General features: G+C 47.4%; 1 protein-coding gene and 1 non-coding gene across 2 annotated transcripts; one reads left to right on the forward strand and one right to left on the reverse strand.

The window, feature by feature from the left end:
• Positions 1-641: 641 nt before the first annotated feature.
• On the reverse strand, positions 642-17,878 carry LACTBL1 (lactamase beta like 1). The gene is given in 7 exon segments (XM_021533798.3): positions 642-1,620; positions 4,401-4,506; positions 7,524-7,771; positions 9,123-9,280; positions 11,918-12,027; positions 14,470-14,614; positions 17,834-17,878. Coding segments are annotated over 7 exon segments (1,791 nt in total).
• TRNAN-GUU (transfer RNA asparagine (anticodon GUU)) lies at positions 8,215-8,288 on the forward strand. The gene has a single exon. It is a non-coding gene; the product is annotated as a tRNA-Asn (tRNA).
• Positions 17,879-20,917: the final 3,039 nt, after the last annotated feature.

Raw genomic sequence — 20,917 nt, forward strand, 5'->3', positions numbered from 1 at the left:
AGCTTCTACACTGCTCCAACATCCTTTGAAGGACCAGCCAAAGAGCCAAGACAGAACCACATTGCTCTGCACTTTTCAAAGTTTATGATCCAAGAGAGAAACAGACTCTCACTTCCCAGGGATCCCAAGCAGGGCCTGGTGTCAGACTGATGCCATTTTTTAGCACACAGTGTTTTTGGCAAACCCAGGAAAAGGATCTTGTTTGTGATAGACAGGCTCTTGAAAAGCCCTGGAAAAATACTTGGACTGATGAAGAGACATTTTCTGAGAGAACCAGGGAACTCTCAGCCCTTTGATGATAGCAGTTGATCACCACAGTGGTCATCAAACAGACAATATAAGAGTGGAGCACTTCAGTGCTCGGCTTTTTTTTAGGGCATCCAAACACACCCATCCAGCACATTCCCACTTCTTTTTCCTGGAGGTGTGTCCGGGTGCCAGCTGGCCTGTTGGGCACTGCTGGGGGCCAAGGACAAGTCATTAAAGTTGTCTTAAGAGTGGGAAGGATTTGTTTGGCAAAAGAGTCATTTGCCTCTATCCTTCCCTTTTGAATGGCATCCACAGTGCCACACAGGCAGGAGAGTCTGGTAAGGCCCAGATGAGAGCCCGCTCCCAGGAGTGGAGGGTGGAGCGTGGAACGTTCAGCTGTAGAACACGGGCTTGCGCAGGACACGCACCACGTTGTAGGTGTTCAGCCCCGGGGCGTCAAAGCCCGGGGACAAACCCTTGCGGTCGAAGGGGTAGAAGTTAAAGAGCTGCCCATTCTGCGTCTCCAGTGAGATGGAGGCAGAGCCCAGGTGCAGAACACATGGGAACTCCTTGTCAAAAACGACTTGGAAAACGCGATCTTCCAGGTGGTGGAGCTTGATTGTCCGATACTTTTCAGGGATCAGCTCTTCCACATGAGGCCCAAACTGCTGCATGAGCAGCACCCCACCGATTCCAACTTTGATCTCATAGAAAGTCAGGTTGGAATAGGTGTAGTAGCCAACATAAGGGATTGGGTTTGGAGGAGGAACCAAGCTCTTGTCGGCCTCTCTGAACGCTGTCTCCATGGCAGGGATGAGATACTCGTATGTCTGAGTCACAATGTCCCCACCCTGAGGTCTGGGCCCTGCCATCAGCACAATGAAGCTCAGGCGGAGCTTAGGGATGAGAGAGAAGGTTGCTGAGTAACCATCAAGGTCCCCATCCTTCCTGATGACATCATATCCCAGCTGCTCGTTAATCTCCCAGGGTGTGCCTGTCTTGTTAGCAAAGTATTCCACGGAGCACTTGAACAGGGGTGTCAGCATCGTCTTCACCGTGTCGGGCTCCAGCAGCCGGCGGTGGTAAGTGCCCAGGAAGACCATAGCCAGCTTGGCCAGGTCGGCAGCTGTGGAGTACATCTGGCCAGAGGGCCGGTACCAGCCCAGGTCATAGAGCGGGGCTGGCTGCTGGCTGCCGTAGAAGCCCACAGCCATCTGGGAGCGGATGGGCGCCGTGATGTCAAAGCCGGTGTCCTCCATGCCCAGGCGGTCCAGGATGTTGTCCGAGATCCAGCGCTGGTACTGCCCATTGGCTGCGTGCTCAGCCAGCACGTGGGCCATCAGGGAGAAGGCCAGGTTGCTGTAGTGGCACCTGGAAGGAAGAGGAATATATTGGGATCAGCTGCTCATCAGTGATATGCACAATCAGTGGCTGGGTCTCTCTTCTTTAAGGAAGAATTCACATTTTATGGAATAGCAGATGAAGGGGAGACAGAGAAAAGCTACATGTTGTTGCCATGATTTGTTGTTAAATCAAGATAGAGAAGTGTTTTATAGGAACAATCCCTCAGACATTTTTGGAGGTTCTGGGTCCAGGTCAGAAGCATTTGAGACCCTGGCAGGCAGCTGGAAGCAGCTGTGATTTTGGGATTGAACCATGGAATGATTTACCAACCTTGCAGGAAGTACAAGAAGTCACAAAAGTTTAGATATTATAGTAGAAGTAGTTACAAAGTAGAGGGAAGAATTTTTGAGTGCTGTACAGGGAGGTTTTAACACCTGTACAGGGGGGTTTTGGTTTTGTACATGGGGGTCAGAGGTTTTTAAGAAGGAGGGATTTGGGCCTGTCCTGTCCTCCCTCTTTCTTCTTCCTCACCTCCATGTTCTTGGTGATGTTGGCACTCACAGATTGGTTTAGAGTAGAAAATCACCATTTAATATAGGTAGTAGGCATTGGGGAAAAACTGTAAACATGTAACACGTAATGTACCATATAAAAGATAGAAAAGCACCATTTAATATAGGTAATAGGCACTGGGGAAAACTGTAAACATGTCACACGTAATGTACATATAAAAGATAGAAAAGCACCATTTAATATAGGTAATAGGCATTGGGGAAAAACTGTAAACATGCAACACATAATGTACCATATAAAAGGTAGAAAACCACCATTTAATATAGGTAATAGGCATTGGGGAAAAACTGTAAACATACAACACATAATGTACCATATAAAAGATAGAAAAGCACCATTTAATATAGGTAATAGGCATTGGGGAAAAACTGTGAACATGTAACACGTAATGTACCATATAAAAGAGAGCAGCAGCCCTGGGTGGGAGAGAAGAAGCAGTCAGGGTCAGAGAGGATGTCAGGGTGTGTGTGTGCCTCTGCCTGAGCTGGGAGCAAACCACAGCAGCCCGAGGAGAAAATCTTTGAGATAACTTGCAATAAACTGCCTTGAGACCCAACAACAGAGACTGCTGAGCCTTTCTTTGGAAGCTCGGGTGGGAGGAGAGACTTTTCCACCACACGGAGCCACCCCTGACCTAGGGTGGGCTTTGACAATCAGCAGAGCTGTTTAACCCTGATGTACAGACAGAGCTGAAGATGAAAAAGAAACAACTCCTCTATATTTGCATAATCTGACTTGCTGTTTATAATTGTTCACCATCCATTCTCTTTAAGAGCAACATGGAGAGTTCCAGGTGCTCGCCTTAAAGGTCTCAAAATCCTTGGTAAACCTCTTTGGGGATTTGCCATGGGATAATCACTTAGATACCTAAGCTACCTTAAGATGGTAAAAGCACTTAGAGAGCACTTAAAAGCCCACAAAGCAGCATCCAGCAATGTGGAATCATTAAAGAAACTTGAGTACTCCAATCTTTAATAACCATCAAGTGATTTATGTCTTCAGAATTGAATGAAGTTTAATGACACGAAAACATGAAGGGGCATTTTTTAAAAATACGTTTTCAAAATTCATTACATTTTCAACCCTGTTGGTTTTTTTAATTGTGTGAAGCCACACATCTCATTGAGACCTATTTAGATCATAAATTTGGTACCACTTCAACATTTTCCAGCCCATTTAGTTGAATAAAAACATGATGAGCATAGAAAAATGTGTTAAAACATCTATATCAGTGAATGGGAACTTCCTTTGGCAAGAATGATCTGTTAGCTGGGAAGCATAACCAGGAACAAGGAGAGAGAGTGAAAACTATCAACATGTAATTAATAAGGCATTGAGAGACTGTGGGGGGATGTCTGTATTTATCTTCATGGGGATCATTAAACAAAGATACCAATGGAGATAAGTTACAATAAAGATATAAAAATACCAAAGAAGATTATGGTATTAAAATCCTAAAATCCTTTAAGGAATATCTGTTGTAGCCTCCTACATGATGTAGGACAGAAGTAACACAAGTGAGTCGTAGATCCTCAGCCATCCTGGGTAAAATATTTCAGACTGTAATTAATTACCAAACAATTTTGCAGTCTTAGGAAGTTTAGTACCAGTTAGTTTGAATTCTTTCCCTCACCTGCTGTCCACTGGATCCTATTGAAGGTTGTGGGAAGGTGTCCAAGGCCAGGTTGGACAAGGCTTGGAGCAACCTGGGATAGTGGAAGGTATCCCTGCCCATGGCAGAGGGGTGGAAAAAGATGATCTTTAAGGTCCCTTCCAACCCAAATCAGTCTGGGATTCTATGATTCCATGATATTTTTGAGTGTTTGCAACCCAGGTAACAGACTTTTAACGGGCTACTGGAATTGAAATAAGCATTCATAGACCTTTTAGATAATTTAGATATACACAACTCACCACAGATATTATTTTAACTGAATCCTGTGATGATTTAAACTGTTTAATTTAAAGTCCCTTTCCACTTTTGAAACCTGCATCATTTAAGGCTCATAAAGTGAACTATAGCAGTTTAATTTGGCTCATCCGGGCTTAAAATACTAGACCCAGCCCTGGCACCTCCAAGAGTCTTTTTCTCCCAGCCTCTGCCAGGTGTGTGGGGAGATGGCTGAAGCTCTCTTTGGGAATAGTGTCTTTATCCACTGGCCATGGAGGCTGGGGATGGGGCTGAGGGCGGAGAACACATCCACACCAAAAGCTCCTAAAGGAATGGATCTGACCTGGTTCCTGGGTCGGCCACCAGGACGTCGTCTTTGAGCAGCGCCAGGGCGTCCTGTGTGTTGCCCTTCCAGAGCAGGCTGGTGGATCGCAGCCTCCTGGGCAGACCTGTGCCATGGGAAACAGAGAAAGCATGGCAATGATGGCTCTGGTGAAGACCGAGCAAAGGCAAGATTCAGCGGCAAAACGGAAGCACCAGTGGTGGACAGGAGAGCTCCAGAGACACAGCAAGGGCCTGCTCCTGCTGAGCTGCAGCACATGGCATCAAGTCATGGACTCCTGACTCTGACTCGCCTAGGTCCAACCCCAGCATTAGCCCTGGGCTGCTGGATCTCAGTGAAAACACCCTGAGGAATGATGGAAATTATCCTGGACTCCGAGAGTGGTTTGGAAGAGAGGGGCAGATGGGGTGTTGGGAAATCTCTGTATTTCCACGTGACTGCATTCCCTTGGTTAAACATGTGTGTAACAGCTCCTTGTAGCAGGATTTCATTCTTTACACTTCACCACAGAGGGCCTAAACTTCCCTGGACAACTCCAGGCTTGGCCTAAAGTATTTTTATTCAGGGCTTCTGAATATAGGAAAAAACATCTTCGTTCCACTTTTAATTATTCAGGGTTTCTAAATGCAGAAAATATCAAGTTCTTTTCACTTTTCTTTCCTTACTGAACATGGATTCCCTAAAATTTTTTGGTCGGTACTTTTTTAATCACCCCATCTCTTCTGCACAGGATCTATGGCTTGCCAAGGCCAGAACTTGGATCACTTTTGGAATGGAATCCTTGCTGCCATTTGCAGCTTGCTTTGTTGTGGATGTTTGTGTGGAAATTGGGAAATGCATGTTTTTGACAGAAAAATGACTCACAATCATGTGCTCAGTGAGGATTCACTATGGTTGGAAAAGCCCTCCAGGATCATGGAATGCAGCCATTAACCCAGCACTGTCCTGTCCACCACTAACCCATGTCCCCAAGTGCCACTTCTCACATTTTTTGAATACCTCCCGGAATAGTGACTCCACTGATTGCTCCCTGAGCAATCTTTGACAATGCTTTACAACCCTTCTTCTGAAAATTTGTTTCCTAATATGTGATCTAAGCATCCCTTGGTGCAACTTGAGGCCTTTTCCTCTTGTCCTGCATCCTGGCAAGGCTGAATGAGGGCCATTCTTTTGTGGCAGCAACACTTGTTTTTCTCAGCTGGCCTGAACTTGGCATTTGAGCTGGAGTAGAACACTGTTCTGCCCCTGCTCTGGGGCTGTTTGTGCAGCTGCACAACCAGATGAGAGATGCACTGACATCTTCCAGTGGACAATGGGCTCCTTCATTACATACTTGCCCCAGTGGCAGCAAAAAAAATGTTGGAGCAGTGGGAGAGTTCAGCAGCTCTGTGACAGCAGTGCAGTGTCTCCTTGAGGTTCATTGGAAATGATAAACCAGAGCATAATATAATCCAGAGTCATTGATTTCTACCTCATGGGCTGCTAATTGAAGTGACAAGCATGTTGTTAATAATTTACAATCGCATCCCATCCTGTCATTCGTGTGGACTGGAAAATCACAGTTCTAACAAGCTGAAGCTTCCCTCCAGCAATGGGCCCATCGAGTGCTGAGGAGAAAATCCTTTGGAGTTACTTCTATAATATGCAATGGAGAGGCCAGATAATGAGGATCTATTACAGATCAGTTTTCACTGGAAGAATTTAGATGAAACCCACTTTACAATGTGTCATGCAGTGGCTTTGATCCCAGTGCTAAGCAGAACTTATTCCTTTTTGGGGTTTGACACACAGCAAATAGAAAGTGGAACCGGAACATCCCTTTGATTTGCAGCTGGGATTTTGAAACTGTACATCTCCTTCTGATGAATTTTCAGGGTCCAAGGGTTGGTGTGCCCTCTGGGGGTGCTCTGGGAAATTTGGGCCACATGCTAAAATCCAAAAATACATAGGAGCATAAAAGGAGCTGAGCAGGGGCACAAATCTAACACAGTGATGGAAGCAATGGAAGGCTGCACAGTACAAGCAATCATGCCATGACCAGGTACTCTTTTGACTTATGCTCCTTACAGAATTTCTGGGGTGCATGTCACACCTGCCTGGGTGACAGGAGCAGCCAAAGCAGCTTCAGGTGCTCATGAGAGTCAGAGAGGACCAGGTAGAACTGGTGCCCCTGCAGACATCAGGCTGGATGGAGCCACACCTTGTCTGAGGGGAGGGGCTGGGCAGGGATGTGGCCACTGGCCATTTTGGGTTGTTTGTCTGCTTCTTTCCACGTTTCAGTATTTTGGGGAGCCCTCATTTTCATATTGGCTTGCTTCAGATGATGCTGTATCCCATCCTGAGATCTTTCAAGTTGCAGACATGTTATTTTGATTTTAGGTTCTAATTTCAGAGCATTTATTCCAATTTGGAAAAATGCAAGTGTTACAGAGATTGACCAAAATACCACACATGATATCAGCACAATCTATTTACATTTCATTTACATTACATTTCATAATCCCTCAGTCAAGTATTAGCAGCTTTGTTTCAGAGAAAGGGTAAAGTTCTTAGTCTTGTGATCTCCTTCTCCCTTAATGTATGAGTTTCCCAATTCTGAAGTAGCAGCAGATTAACACTTCTCTGACAGCAAATGCCAAGCTATTAATAGCTCAGGAATCCCGGATCAGGAACCACACTGACAGCTAAATTTAGCTCAGCAATCAAGGTCTTTCTATTCAAAGCAAAGAGATTTGACCCTCAACTCTAAATCTCAGAAAAACGAGAGCAGTGGGGCCTGGAGTACAAAATACTGTTGTGCAATTGGAACCTGATTTCAGGCCATAGTAGTGAGGAGAAAGGAATCTGGGTTCACCTGAAAGGAATCTGTGTTCACATTGCAGGGGAAAAAAGCCCTTCTCATCTCAGCCCCCTTCCTGGCAGGAGTCATGGACAGGAGTTCCCTTTGAGCACTCCATGAAGTTGCTTCCAAGAGCCCTGCCCGATCCCTGGAAAGTGCACAGTGCTGGGTCCAGACTGGAAACAGCCTCCCAGCAGCTTTTTTTATTCCTGGAATATGGTCTGCCCTCTCTGAGGTGTCCTTCCAGGGCAGGGAGGCCCAGGGAGACCCAGGAGCTGCCTCACCTGAGAGCTGACTGGCCATTCTGCGCAGGGTGACCGGGGATGGCTTCAGGGGCATCGAGCCTTTTTCCAAAAACACGGGGCCATCCGCTGTGTATCTCTGCTCTGAGTCCTTCAACCTCCCCAGAGGGTTCTTAATAACAAAGTTCTGGGCATAACGCTCCAATGGGTCATCGAGGGATGTGACTTTTCCTTCCTCCCACATCTTGTACAACATAATGGTGGGGAAGATCTTGGAGACACTGGCAATTCTGTCAGGGAAGAAACATTTGGAGAAATTTAGCATTAAAAAGCCCATGAATCAAGAGGAAAGAGGAGATCACCATGATTTTACATGTTATACCTTTGCCCATTCCAGAGGGAATGGCTAAAATACCAGTAGGAATTTTAAATTAATATCCTTAAATCTGAATCTTTATAGACTGCAACATAACTTCTGAGTGTCCCCAGCAGTGCAGTGGGTTGCTGATCTCTTTCTATTCACTTAGCATTCATAAAACAACATAAATTATAAATTACCGGTTAGTAAATACCATAAAAACTCTCAAGTAGTTTATTGGAATTTTAAGGCTAAAATCACAGAATCATTTAGGTTGGAAAAGACCTTTCAGAGCATTCAGTGGGACCATTTACCCAGCACTACCAAACCGTCCCTAAATGCCAGATTCCCACAGTTTTTGGGTCTCTCCAGGCCGTCCCTGTGGCGCAATCGGTCAGCGCGTTCGGCTGTTAACCGAAAGGTTGGTGGTTCGAGCCCACCCAGGGACGTGGACCTGACTCCTGGCCCGTGGTGGGGGCTTGGAACCAGAGCCTGAATGTCCCTTCCAGCCCAAATCATTCAATGGTTCTGGAGGAAAAATAGGAGGAAGTAATTTTACCATTATACAGATGGGGAAAAAGCAGATAATCACAGCCACCGAAACTGTCCAAAATTGTTCATTCCAATGACAAAACTTTATAGTCAGAGTGCAGCTCATGTTTCTTAGATAACACAGTTGCAATTTACTGAAAATTGATCTTTAGAGGAAGGAAGCATTTCCTTCATCTTGGTTTCTGTTTTTTAGCACACCTTAAGAGCTTGATTCTATCTTAAACTAAAAAATAACAGTAAATATGAGTTGGACTTCACTGGAACAATAAAAAAGGTTATGGGTTTATTTTATGTGTTCTGCAGATATTCATCCCAAACATCAGCTTTTCCTTAACTGACATTAATTATTATTTTTTTGAATCCTGTGGCACTGTCTCCTCTCTGCTCTCCAAATCTGTGCCAGATCTTGGTTTTCAGGTTTGTGCCCTGGACATGAAGCCATTCCCATGTAAGGAACAGTATGTTTTCAGGTTCTTTAGGGTTGTTGCTATTCCAATTTAAAATATTGTCAGAATTAAATGAAAAAATACATAAATAAATCCAAAATAACTCAGTAAGCCACCAGCATATAACAATCTGGGAATTCACTTTGTCTCGCTAAGTTCCAGCATAAACCAGCAGAGTTTCCAGCATGGACCTGCAGTTTGTGCCAGCGTCTCTATTCCAGGGCCCAGCTCTCCACAGGTGCGCTTGCCTTTCCCTGGCTCTCACAGCTGTGCCAGGTGTCTCACCTGTAGATGGTGTACTCGTTGGGCAGCCCCGAGGCTGGGTCCGAGGCGTTCTTCTTCCCAAAGTTGCCCGTCCAGAGCACGGTGTCGTTGTAGATGGCGATGGCCGACATGGCCGGGAGGCCGGAGCTGTGCAGCTTCTGCCGCAGCATCTGATCCACCTGGGCAGAGAGGGAACCCGTGAGCTTCCAAAAGAAGATCTTACCACGCATCCAGTCTGTACCAAGCAATAGAAGGCTCAGAACATCCACCCTCGTTACTCCCACGCACTTGAGAGTGATCCTATGGACAATGCTTTGGGGAAGAAAAGTATTTTAACTGTTTTTCTGTTTATTCTAAAATTGCTTCTGTTGAATTATCCTGTGTCCTTTTTCAGTCTACACACCCACTGTGTAGACAAATATGGTGCTTATGCTTGTAATATTTCTGATTAAAACCAAATATCAACATGTAGTAATTGCAATTTCTTCTTTCTTAATTTGTATTCTGCACATCTGCTCTTTGCAGTGGTATTTTAGGGTCAAAGATGTATGAGAAAAAGACTTTTCAGATATCCCATGACACTTCCCATGCCATGAAACACCCTGGAGCTTGGGCTCCTGTTTAAATCACAACCTGAGTAACAGCTCTGAGCAACTGAAGGGCTCAGTGATTGCTCCTGGCTCCCTGTTGTGCCAGGGCTGTGCAGAACTTTTCATCGAGCTGTACAGAGCTCCTCATCAGATCTGCACCACCCACCCCCTGCAAGCAGAATGCACCAATCCTGCCCTTCTGGGACTTTTTCAAAGCTATGTCATCACCTTGCATGTATAATTTGCAATTTCAGGCACAGGTTTTGTTTTGCACACCATGGTTAAGACATAAGAAATGCACTTCCAGACCCAACATCTGGGGCAAGAAAAGCCAAAATGAGTCATGTCCTTGGGATGTCTTCAGTGAATGGCCAGGGGAAGTGCACCGAGAGCAACAAGTGGAAACATCCATCGTGTCCAGCTTTTCTGTCAGGTCCTTTGCTCTCTCTCCCCATGGAGCAGTGGCCTGTCAGGTACATCTGTAGATGTGAACATCTGGTGCCCCAGCACTTCCTGAGAAGGGTCTGGTCTCATGGAAGCAACTGTTGAGTCAGGAACAGGAAGGATAGGCCACACATACCCCACACATGATCAGGAGCTAATGATCCAATTTATTAGGAAACCCATTATTTTTGTACACGGTTCTGATACAGATGGACCTGATTGGTGATTTAGTCAAAACACCATCACCATTGGCTAATTAAGAAACCACCCTTCGGTAACCATATTATGAGAAACAACCGTTCAAAACATCAGCTGCAAAGACTCTTTATCATTCTTTGTCTTAGCCTTCTTAAGCTCCCCAGAACAATTCCTGGGAAAGTTTATCTGGCTTTCTCTCTCTGACCAGGCTGTTGCATGGAGACCATGAAAAAGGACTTTGGACAAAGGTTGGAGTGCCAGGACAAGGGGGAATGGCTTCCCACTGCCAGAGGGCAGGGCTGGATGGGATATTGGGAAGGAATCCTTCCCTGTGAGGGTGGGCAGGCCCTGGCACAGGTGCCCAGAGAAGCTGTGGCTGTCCCTGGATCCCTGGAAGTGTCCAAGGTCCAGATGGACGGGGCTGGGAGCAGCCTGGGACAGTGGAAGATGTCTCTGCCCATGGCAGGGGACACTGGATGAGCTTTAAGGTCTCTTCCAAGCCATATCACTCTAAGATTCATGTCAACAATCATGGTCCTCCTTTTCTCAGATGTGACCTTTAACCCTGCCTGGACCTGCAGACAGGAAGAGACTTCATAAAAGTGGACGTGAAGTGATGGGAATTGAAATTCAGCGTGGAAAAAGCCATGTGTGTGCAGGGAAACTGCCCAAACCTGATCCTGAGCTCTCAGCAGCAGGACCTCAGGGCTGTGGTGGATGTTCTTATGGAAACATTTGCTCAGTGCCTTAAGGCAGACAAAAAGGCAAATAAAATAGAAGGGATTATTAGAGAAGTAATATAAAATATAATGAAAAAAAATTTTTTTCACCCTGATTCACTTACGTGTTGTATATTGTTTACACTGCTGATTGCCCTCTACTTGGGAGAAGGAGACAAGTGAGAGAGCACGTGATAGGGGCTAAAAATAGGGAATGTCCTGTCAGAACATGACTATCCTTATGGTCCAGTCAGAGGAATGCTGCAGGATTTCCTCAGAGCACATGGAGCTTGCCAGAAGATCAGGCAGTGCTCAAATGTCAGATCCATCTCATACTGAGGATATGACAGTGTATCACACCCTCTTCCAGACAGACACAGATCTTCTCCTTCCCCTTCCCCCTTCCTTTCCTCTCCACTCCCTTCCCTGGAGTTATGTACAAGCATCTTTTTAATTTTTAAACAGGGGTGTGGGGAAAGCCAACAAAAAGAAAATTTGGCACTGGCTGATGAATTGGAACCAGAGAGTGTCTGAGCCAGGTACTCTCCAGGACATGAAGGCTGCCTAATAGTGGACCAGATGCAAAGAGCCATTATTTTATGCTGGTGGAAGCTCACCATATCTTCTGATGGACAAGTGATGGTGTTTGTCCATCCCAGCTCACCCTCTGGGCAAGAGAACTGCTCACTGACCTGTTCACTGAAGGACTTCACACATCCATTTCTAGGTTTGCGTGTTCTCCCCCTCCTCAATTCCCCACCTCCTTCCTCAGGATGTTCAGTGGCAAAATCCATCATCTCCCCTGTACCCCTGGAGAACAGCAGCCGAGAGCTGTGTGTCCCTCTGGTCCCTGCTCCCCACAGACCTTCTCCAGGGCTTCCTTCAGGATGGGCAGAGGGTGGTCCAGCGGCACCGGCTCAGGATAGCGGGGGCACATTTGCACAGCCTCTGACCTCACCTCCATCACGGATGGATCTGGAAAACAGCTTAGGGTGACACAGGGACCTCAGCAGACACGTGGGCAAGCTTGGACCTCCCCCAGCAGCCACCACGAGCTTTCTTCCTTGCATTGGCCTAAGGGAAATTTCTGCCTAGGAAGGGACAATGCTGAGTGATTTCTGTCTGATGTAAACCAGGGATGGCTGATGTAAAACTGGGCCCTGTTATTGCTTATTCCAACATGGGATTGGACACAGGATGTGCTTCAACAAACTCTGCAACCTCAGAGAGTGAAGAACTGGGGCTGCAGAAGACTCTGGGGTGCCTGGCAGTGGGTTTAGCCTCCTGGAAGGGCCTGCCCATGTCTGAAGGAAAATCTGAGCTGGAGTTCAGGACTACAATGGCAAAGAGTCATCCCTGTATCATAACCTCAGAAATGGGGCCAGGAATGACCTGCGAGGCCCACCTGAGATCCAGCACTAACAACACTTGGTAGGCTCCACACCCACTCCATTAGTTGTCTCCAGAATCAGCTGCATCCTCCATATCCCACAGCTTAAATTCATGTGGCCAGCAAAGATCTTTGAATTTTGAGAGAGATGGGAAATCCCTTACTTGGAGGCACTATTTTCCCAGCTGATCCCAAGGTGTTCATAAACACAGCTACCCTGCTCTGTCAGCTGGGGACATAATGCCATCTTCTTCCTTACCAGGCAAACATGAAGCATCAGAAGTTGGGATGAGGAGAGAAATGGCAATAGGAACTCTTGGAGATGGACAGGGATGGATACACACAGCCTACAGACAGTCTGGTACTCAGATAAAAATGTGGGGTTTGAAACCTTTTCAGACCCTGGTCTCTGAAATACTTCCAGCACCTTCATCATAGATTTTCTGCCACCTTTCAGCTACTTAAAACTCTGATCTATTGACACTGTGTGCATTTAATCCTTGTGCATGCAGTGCCTTGAGTGGATTGGTTGAGTTTCCTATAATCAACAAAGCAGGCCCCAGAGACGCTCCACGGGCTGGAGCCCCTCTGGAACCAGGCTGGGAGAACTGGGGTGTCCTCCTGGAGAAGAGAAAGATCCAGGGAGAATTTAGAGCCCCTCCCAGGGCCTAAAGGGACTCCAGAAGAGCTGGAGGGAGACTTGGGACAAGAGATAGAGTGACAGGGACAGAGGGGAATGGCTTCCCACTGCCAGAGGGCAGGAATAGGTGGGATATTGGGAAGGGATTCTTCCCTGTGAGGCTGGTGAGGCCCTGGCACAGGGTGCCCAGAGCAGCTGTGGCTGTCCCATCCCTGGCAGTGCCCAAGGCCAGGCTAGACAGGGCTTGGAGGAACCTGAGATAGTGGAAGGTGTCCCTGCCCATAGCAGGGGTGCAACACAGTGGGCTTTAAGGTCCATACAGCACAAACCATTCTATTATTCTGTGATTTCATGAGTTCTAGTGTGAACAGAGGCTTAATCCAGGGCAAAGATTTGGGGAATAGGAAAGAAAGCAAACCCTGAAGCTGAAGCAGATGGTAAGGTATTAACAAACCTGTTTCTAAACTGGAGTAACTAACTGGAGGAATAATAGGGGGAAAAAGAAAAAGATAAGGAATCTAAAATAAAATGCCTCCTTAGCAGTTATCCAAATCTAGGCCAGGCGTGATGGGGCCTCTTTGGACACCAGCAGAGTGACGTGGTACCTCCATCAGCCCAGCCTTCACCTCCTCTGTGGCCTTGCTTTATTGCTCTCTGGGGAAATCTGTGCTGGGGAAAGTGCTCTTTGGGGAGAAATGGGAAGAAAGATTTTATTAGTTGTCAGAATCTGTGGTATTGATGATTCTGAGGTTGTAAAAGTCTCTGTCTGTCAGCCCCACTGCCAAAGCAGAAGCCATAATTGGTCTGTGCTGGTTTCCAGGTTGTTTATTCTGTTGATCTCTCACATGTTCTGCTGCCCTGCCCAGCTCTGTCCTGCAGGGCAGCGTGTGGGGCTCTGCCCTCAGTGGGATGTGACAAACATTAAATACCAGAAACTCCCTGGGCTGGATTTACAATAACGTGCCAATATCTGTCACCTACGTTGGACAGTGTGTCCCCAGCCTGAACCAACAGAAAAATGCCAACACCACAGTGAGACATGGAGGGCATGAAGAAGGAGAAAAAGGACAAGACACACCCAATTTCCTCCATCTTGTCCCCTTTGGACCCTAATCTAGAATCCTAAAATTTTACTTTTGCACCCGTGCCACACTTAATTATTACTGATATCAAACCCTCAGAGCTTGTAATTCATGCTGTAAGATTGAAAACTCTTTTCCATGGCCAGAGATCATAGCCAGTGTCTCTGGGGGCTCTGTCCAGGGGGTTCCTGACCCCTGCCAGGGTCCCAGGGCTGCCAGGGCTGCCAGAGGGAAGCTCTGCATTCCCCAGTTAGTCTCCCAGATCTCTGTGCCACACCATGACCAAGGCTAAGCCCCCTACTCACTGGGCTCCACTTTGGGGAGGCTGTACTGCCACAGGAAGCAGCTGGTCATGGCCACGGACAGCAGGAAGAGGAAGACGACCAAGACATGGATCCACTTCACCTCCATGGCAGTGAGCTTGAGGAAGCTCCGGCTGCAGGGTGCCTGCTGGGAATGGAAAAGGAATGTGCTAGGAGAGAGAAAACACCTGGATGTGTCAGCTGGGAGAGAGGCCCTGTGCTGGAGAGCAAAGCTGTTGCAGGGACAGCACTCACCTGGTCTGGTGGAAGTGTCCCTGCCCATGGCAGGGGCTGGAATGGGATGAGCTTTAAGATCTCTTCAACCCAAATTATTCTGGGATATTTTCAGTACCATTGCTGCACCAGGGCAGGGCAGACCAGTCCCAGTTGGGGTAACTGGAAGCAGAAATTACTTCCTGGCTTTCAGTGAGCTCTGTGAGCCATTAACTCTCCTCCCCTTGTTGGTTCTTGTGGAACACCAACCACTCCTTTTGCCTTCTCCCCTCTGCAGGTGAAGCTCATCATCCCAGCCTGGCAGCAGTCTCAGTTACTGCTCTCACTTCCTCCCTTCTCAATCACCATGACTTATTCCTGGATATCTTTCCATCCCCTTTTTCCAGAGTCCAGCATCTGTTCATGGCAGCCACCAGCCAGACCATCTGAGCAGATCCAGCTTTTCTAGATGAATGATGGAATTTTTCACTCTGTGCTGCCCTTACTCTTCTCTGTTGTGCCTGCAAATCCCATTCTATCACGTACCATCTGTAAGCTTGGCATTTACAGATGCCATGTTTTGGAAAACTGCCTGATATTTGAGTGTGTGCAGCTCTCACAACACTGGAGACCATCCAGGTTGGTGAGGGAACCAGATCAATGTTGAAGAAAAACAAGGAACAGATGACAAATGAGGAGGTGCCTGAGCCTGAGCTGTGCTCCTTCACTGCCTGCAGGAGGTCAGGAGGGTGCTTTTGAAAGTTTGGCAATTAATGTTATAAAACATATGGCCTGCCATTTGCATCCAATATGCTCCACATTCCTATGCTGTTTCAGGTTGTCTGGACTTACTTGTAGGATAGACAGATTGAAATATTCCCTTTAGATTTCCACATAGCCTTTTTCCACCCCCTGTTTTTGAGATACAGGATAGTTCATGCAAATGCTTCTGCAAATCAACTGAGCCTTCCTTGTCACTCACAGCCAGGGAATCTGCAGAGCCTCTCCCAGACTTGCACATGGTTCTGTGGATCCAGCTGGGTTTTCCAGCCTTCACTGGAACTCTGAGCTGCAGTTCCACTTTCTGCATAATAACAGAAATATATCATAATTTTTCCTGAAAACCTTCAGCCTGGTCAGGCATTCCTGTCGGAATTTCTGAAAGCAGCTTATGTCAGGTTTCTCCGTAACATAATTAAAATTCAAGGATGGCTTAAGACGGTGCAGATGCCTGCAAACCCACTCACACCTGAGCCCACCTGAGTGCTCCAGGTCCCTATTCCAGCCTGTGACTTGTTTCTAAATAGGGGAATTCCATCCTGACACCAATCCCATGCGTGTCTGGATATACCAACCTCCTTCAGGGCCTTAGCGTGCAGTGATTCCATCACCCAAGGAAAAGCCTGTGCTGAGATCTCTTTAATCCCCTCACACTGCAGGGCTCCGTGTGTGTTCAGGATGTCACCCAGAGCTGTTTTCCTGCAGCAAGGAGTGGCACAGGGCCCTCTACCCTGGAGTGCTCATGGGTGCCTTTCTTGGATTTAGTCCCATCTTAATAACATTGACCCCTCCATGAATTTTCAGTTCCTCTGACAATTTTTCTGCCTCTTTCCTTGTGTCACTGAGAAGCCCTGCTTCCTGAATGCCAAAGAACAAGGTGAGAAGGCTATTTTCTGGTGTATTCCTCATCTCATGGACTCCAGATTCCCTGGGCCACTAACTGAGGACACAAAGATACCGACTTTGAGCTCATCTATTAGTGCAAACTCATCCTTCTGTCCACACTCCCCTTTACTTCATGTGGATCATGAGTGCTCTGAAAGGCTTTTTTTCCTTCTCTGCCCTGTGAACCGGTGGGAATGCAAAGAAACCCTGGCAATACCATGGACTAGAGATGTGGATCTCTCCCTTATTGATGGGACACCTGGTACCTGAAGTGTGAGAAATATTCATCCACCCGAAGAGTTGCTCCATGCTCCAAACTACTTTTCAGGGAAAATACTGCTTTTTCCCTGTCACCTGGGAGACTGTCAGGCAAGCAGATGGATAGATCCCTATAAACCCTCATCACAATTCCCACTGCAGGACCTGTCTGGTCTCACCTTCCTCTGGTTTCCCCCTGACTCTGTGTCTCTGTGACTGTCACAGCTCACAGCACAGAAACAGCAAGGCAGGGGGAGGGGGACGCTGAGCACTTAAACACATGCAAATGAATGCAAACACTTGCAGGAATGAGTGCACACAGCTTCCCATGGGGACAGCCTAGCAGTAGGATACATTTTTTCCCCCTGAGCTTTGCAAAATTAGAATGGGGAGAAAAACTGGGGATTCCCAATGGCCCACCCAGGTCACTGTGGTGCCCCACCAGGGTTGCGCAGCCCAGCAGGGATTAGGGAGATCCCCAGCCCCTCACCTACCACCTCCAGGAGCTGCCTCAGTCCCAAAGGCTTCTGTTCCTCATCCAGGCGTGTGGGCACCCCGACAGCCCCACACTGGCCAGCCCCAGCCCCGGGCAGGGGCGAGCAGCAGCCCTGGGCATCTCCCAGAGCAGCTCTGCCTCACGGGCAGGCGCTGTGCTGGCACCGGCTGCAGCCACCGCCGTTCTCTGCCCACCAGTCCTGCTCCAGCTTTATCTTCCCAGGAGTCCTGCTCTGGGCTTCCCCATCCATTTGGCCCATCCAGGCCCTCCAGAGAGTGCTGCTGATCTCCCCTGGCACAGCAGCTTAAGTGACAGGGACAGCATGGCATTTGCACAGGAAAGTGCCTGAGAGATTGGATGTTAATTCTTTCTAATGCTTCTGTGCCCTGTGTGTGAATCACAGCTGAAACCAGGAGGGCTTCACCGGCTATTTATAGCAGCTTCATCTCCTCCTGACATGGAACAGGAGGCGATTAAGCAGGAGAGGACCAGTCCCAGAGTGCCTCCAGCCAGCCTGGGGAGCTGCTCGAGGGGAGGGACATGGAGAGCTAAGCTGGGAGCTCAGCCACTCTCTGGGCTTAATCCTGCACAGCCTCCTGGAGTTCTCCCACAGTGACAGACAAGGGAGTCATTCCCAGCTCCAGGCTCACAGGACAGAGATGGAACTGGGATTTCTTCCACCTTATCTGCCAGGCACTCTGAAGGATAGTGGGAGATGCATGAGGGCATCCTTACCCGCAGCTGTAACCCCTCCATGGCTGCTCAGGAGGCTCTTCTCATCCCCTGTGCTGCTGGTCCCCACAAATGAAGGGCTTATAAACCCCTGTGATGAAGAAAACAGAGTTGGTGCAGGAAAAAAGCAGTCAGAGCAAAGAGGTAACAAAGCCCAGCTCAAGTAAGAAGAGCTGCAGGGACAAGACTGGCTCTGGGGTCATGAGGGATATGGGGGGACATGGGGGTTGGAATGAGGTGGTCCTAAATGTCCCTTCCAACCCAAATAATTCCATGAGATAAGCCACAGTAACCACAAAAATCCTCAGCAGTACCTCCCCTCTCTCTGCCTCTTGTCTGGCAGCATTTCATGTTTACTCCCAAGCTCTGGGACTTGCCATTCCCTTCACCATCCTCACCTCACTTCCAAACACAAAAATCTGAAGCTTTGAGACCTTCAGGGCTGACACATTTTCACTGAGGCTCTTCCACAGGGTCCTTCCAGCCCCCTGCAAGGCTCCTTTGCTTTGTTCCCTCTATACAGCCAACAACACCCCCTTAGGCTTGGGAATCCCACCCACAGCCAAGGGACTGCATGACAGGATTGGAAGTGTCAGGATAATAGCACCACCACCATCTTTCCCAAAAAATCTGCCATAAAACCTCCCTCATCCATCTACCTGGCAGCCGCAATTCAATCCCCAGCCCCACAAAAAGAGCTCTTACCAGCCTTGCTGCTACCTCCGGCTTCCAGCTGAGGAATTTGGGGCTGTCCTGCAGCTGCAGATGTTAAGAGATCTGAAGCCCTAATCCAGCTGCCAGCCTCTCTGAGTACAGATTAATGGGCCAGGCCTCACCCCTCCACAAGCAGCACAGCATCTGTCCAGCGATGCAGCCAGAGGGAGGATTGCTGGTGGTTTCCTGGCTCCAGAAATACTGCAGAGTGGAAGATGGGGAGCTGTGGTGTGGGTATCCATAACATGCTGGAAATGTTGATACTAGACTTCTATTCATATCAATCATAATAATATAATATAATATAATATAATATAATATAATATAATATAATATAATATAATATAATATAATATAACATAACATAATTAATATATAATCATATATAATCATATATAATCATATATAATCATATATAATCATATATAATCATATATCATATCATATCAATGAAATACAATATAAAGTATACAATTATATTAATTATATTTATTATATATGTTATGTTATGTTATGTTATGTTATGTTATGTTATGTTATTCATAAAGTACCTAATAAATGCTCTCCAAAGAGGAGGCCGTGGTTATGCACCCAGTCATGTTCCAGATCCAGGGGATTATGTGCCTCAGGGGACCTGCCATCCTATTCCTTCTTCAGATCTTCACAGGTAGGGGCATTCTCCCTAGTACCACCCCTTCCTTCCAGTATCTCCAATAGCAGCCCAGAATCTGACAGTGCCCAAAATATCCAGTGGAGCCTGTGTAGCCACGTGCCTGAGCCCCAGAGCTGTGCCCAAATTTTGGTGAATAGGGCTGCCAACGACCTCCTGGCTAATTAGAGTAGATCAGGCTCCTCATGGTTTTGTCGTTTCCCATTTCTGGGAACTCTGGTTTTCTCCTGTCCCTGCTACCAGCGTTCTTTATGGTGGCATCATAGCCAGTTATCCCACACATACCAACAATCCTTTGGTCCTGGGAACCAGTCAATTCCTCAGAAATGTGAGTCTGTGCTGTCAAAGGTCCCTTGTGGTGGCCACTGCTCTGCTGGGACTCCATCTCTGGTTATCACAGAATCACAGAATCACAGAATAATGATGTTGGAAGAGGCCTCTAAGATAATCAGGTCCAACCTATGCCCTAACACCACAACTAGACTATAGCACCAAGTGCCAAGTCCAGTCTTTTTTTAAACATATCCAGAGATGGTGATTCCACCACCTCCCTAGGAAGACAATTCCAGTATTTTATTATTCTTTCAGTGAAAATTTTTTTCCTAATATCCAACCTAAACCTTCCCTGACGTAGCTTGAGACTGTGTCCTCTTGTTCTGCCAGTTACTGCCTGGTGGAAGAGATCGACCCTCACCTGTCCACAACCTCCCTTCAGGAAGCTGTAGAGAGCAATAAGGTCACCTTCTAAGCCTCCTCTTCTCCAGGCTAAACAACCCCAACTCGCTCAAATGTTCCTCACAGTGCTTGTGTTCCAAGCCCCTCACCAGCCTCATTGCCCTCCTCTGGATGCGCTCAAGCATCTCAATGTCCTTCCTGAACTGAGGGGCCCAGAACTGGACACAGTACTCAAGATGTGGTCTCACCAGCGCCGAGTATAGGGGAAGAATAACCTCCCTACTCCTGCTGGTCACACAAGTCCTAATGCAGGCCAGGATGCCCTTGGCCTTCTTGGCCACCGAGGCACATTGCTGGCTCATATCCAACTGGCTCTCAACCAGCACCTCCAGGTCCCTTTCTGCCTGGACACTGTCCAGACATACTGTCCCCAACCTGTAACACTGTAGGGCATTTTTGTGTCCAAAATGTAGAACTCGGCACTTAGACTTATGAAACTTCACGCTGTTGGACTCTGCCCATCCGGTTATAAATGGCCACTCTCCTCCGTATGAAGTATCTGTGTGCTTTTCTAATAGACCTGCTGTGCAAAGATTCTTTTCCCAGTTTTGCAGTACCTCTGTTAAAGGCATTCCTTTCTCAGTGATGGATCTATTTTCCCATCATTTTCAGGAACTAGGAGGGATTTAAATCCTCTTCTGTCTGTGCCTTGTGCTGGCCAGCTGTGCCTGGGGAGAGGGGTTCAACCCCCCCCAGCCTCCAGTATAGAGAAACTCACTCCAGTATTTTCACCAAATCTACTGATGGAATTTTAACACTCATCCTTTGGTGCCTTGCTCCTGATTCTGACCAGGACAGTGTCAATTTTTGCAGTAGCTTGGAAGGGGCATGACCAGGACCTGGAGGTTGTTCTGTACCACCTTGTGGAATTGCTGGAGCAGGGAAAGGGACTCTTTTTGGAGAAGGGTGAAAGGGGCCCCTTTCAGCTGAGGAAGTGGTTGGGTATTGTCTATTCTTGGGTGTTTTTT

The sequence above is a fragment of the Lonchura striata genome, chromosome 24 (genome assembly GCF_046129695.1).
Source record: "Lonchura striata isolate bLonStr1 chromosome 24, bLonStr1.mat, whole genome shotgun sequence".
In the NCBI taxonomy this organism is placed as follows: domain Eukaryota; kingdom Metazoa; phylum Chordata; class Aves; order Passeriformes; family Estrildidae; genus Lonchura; species Lonchura striata.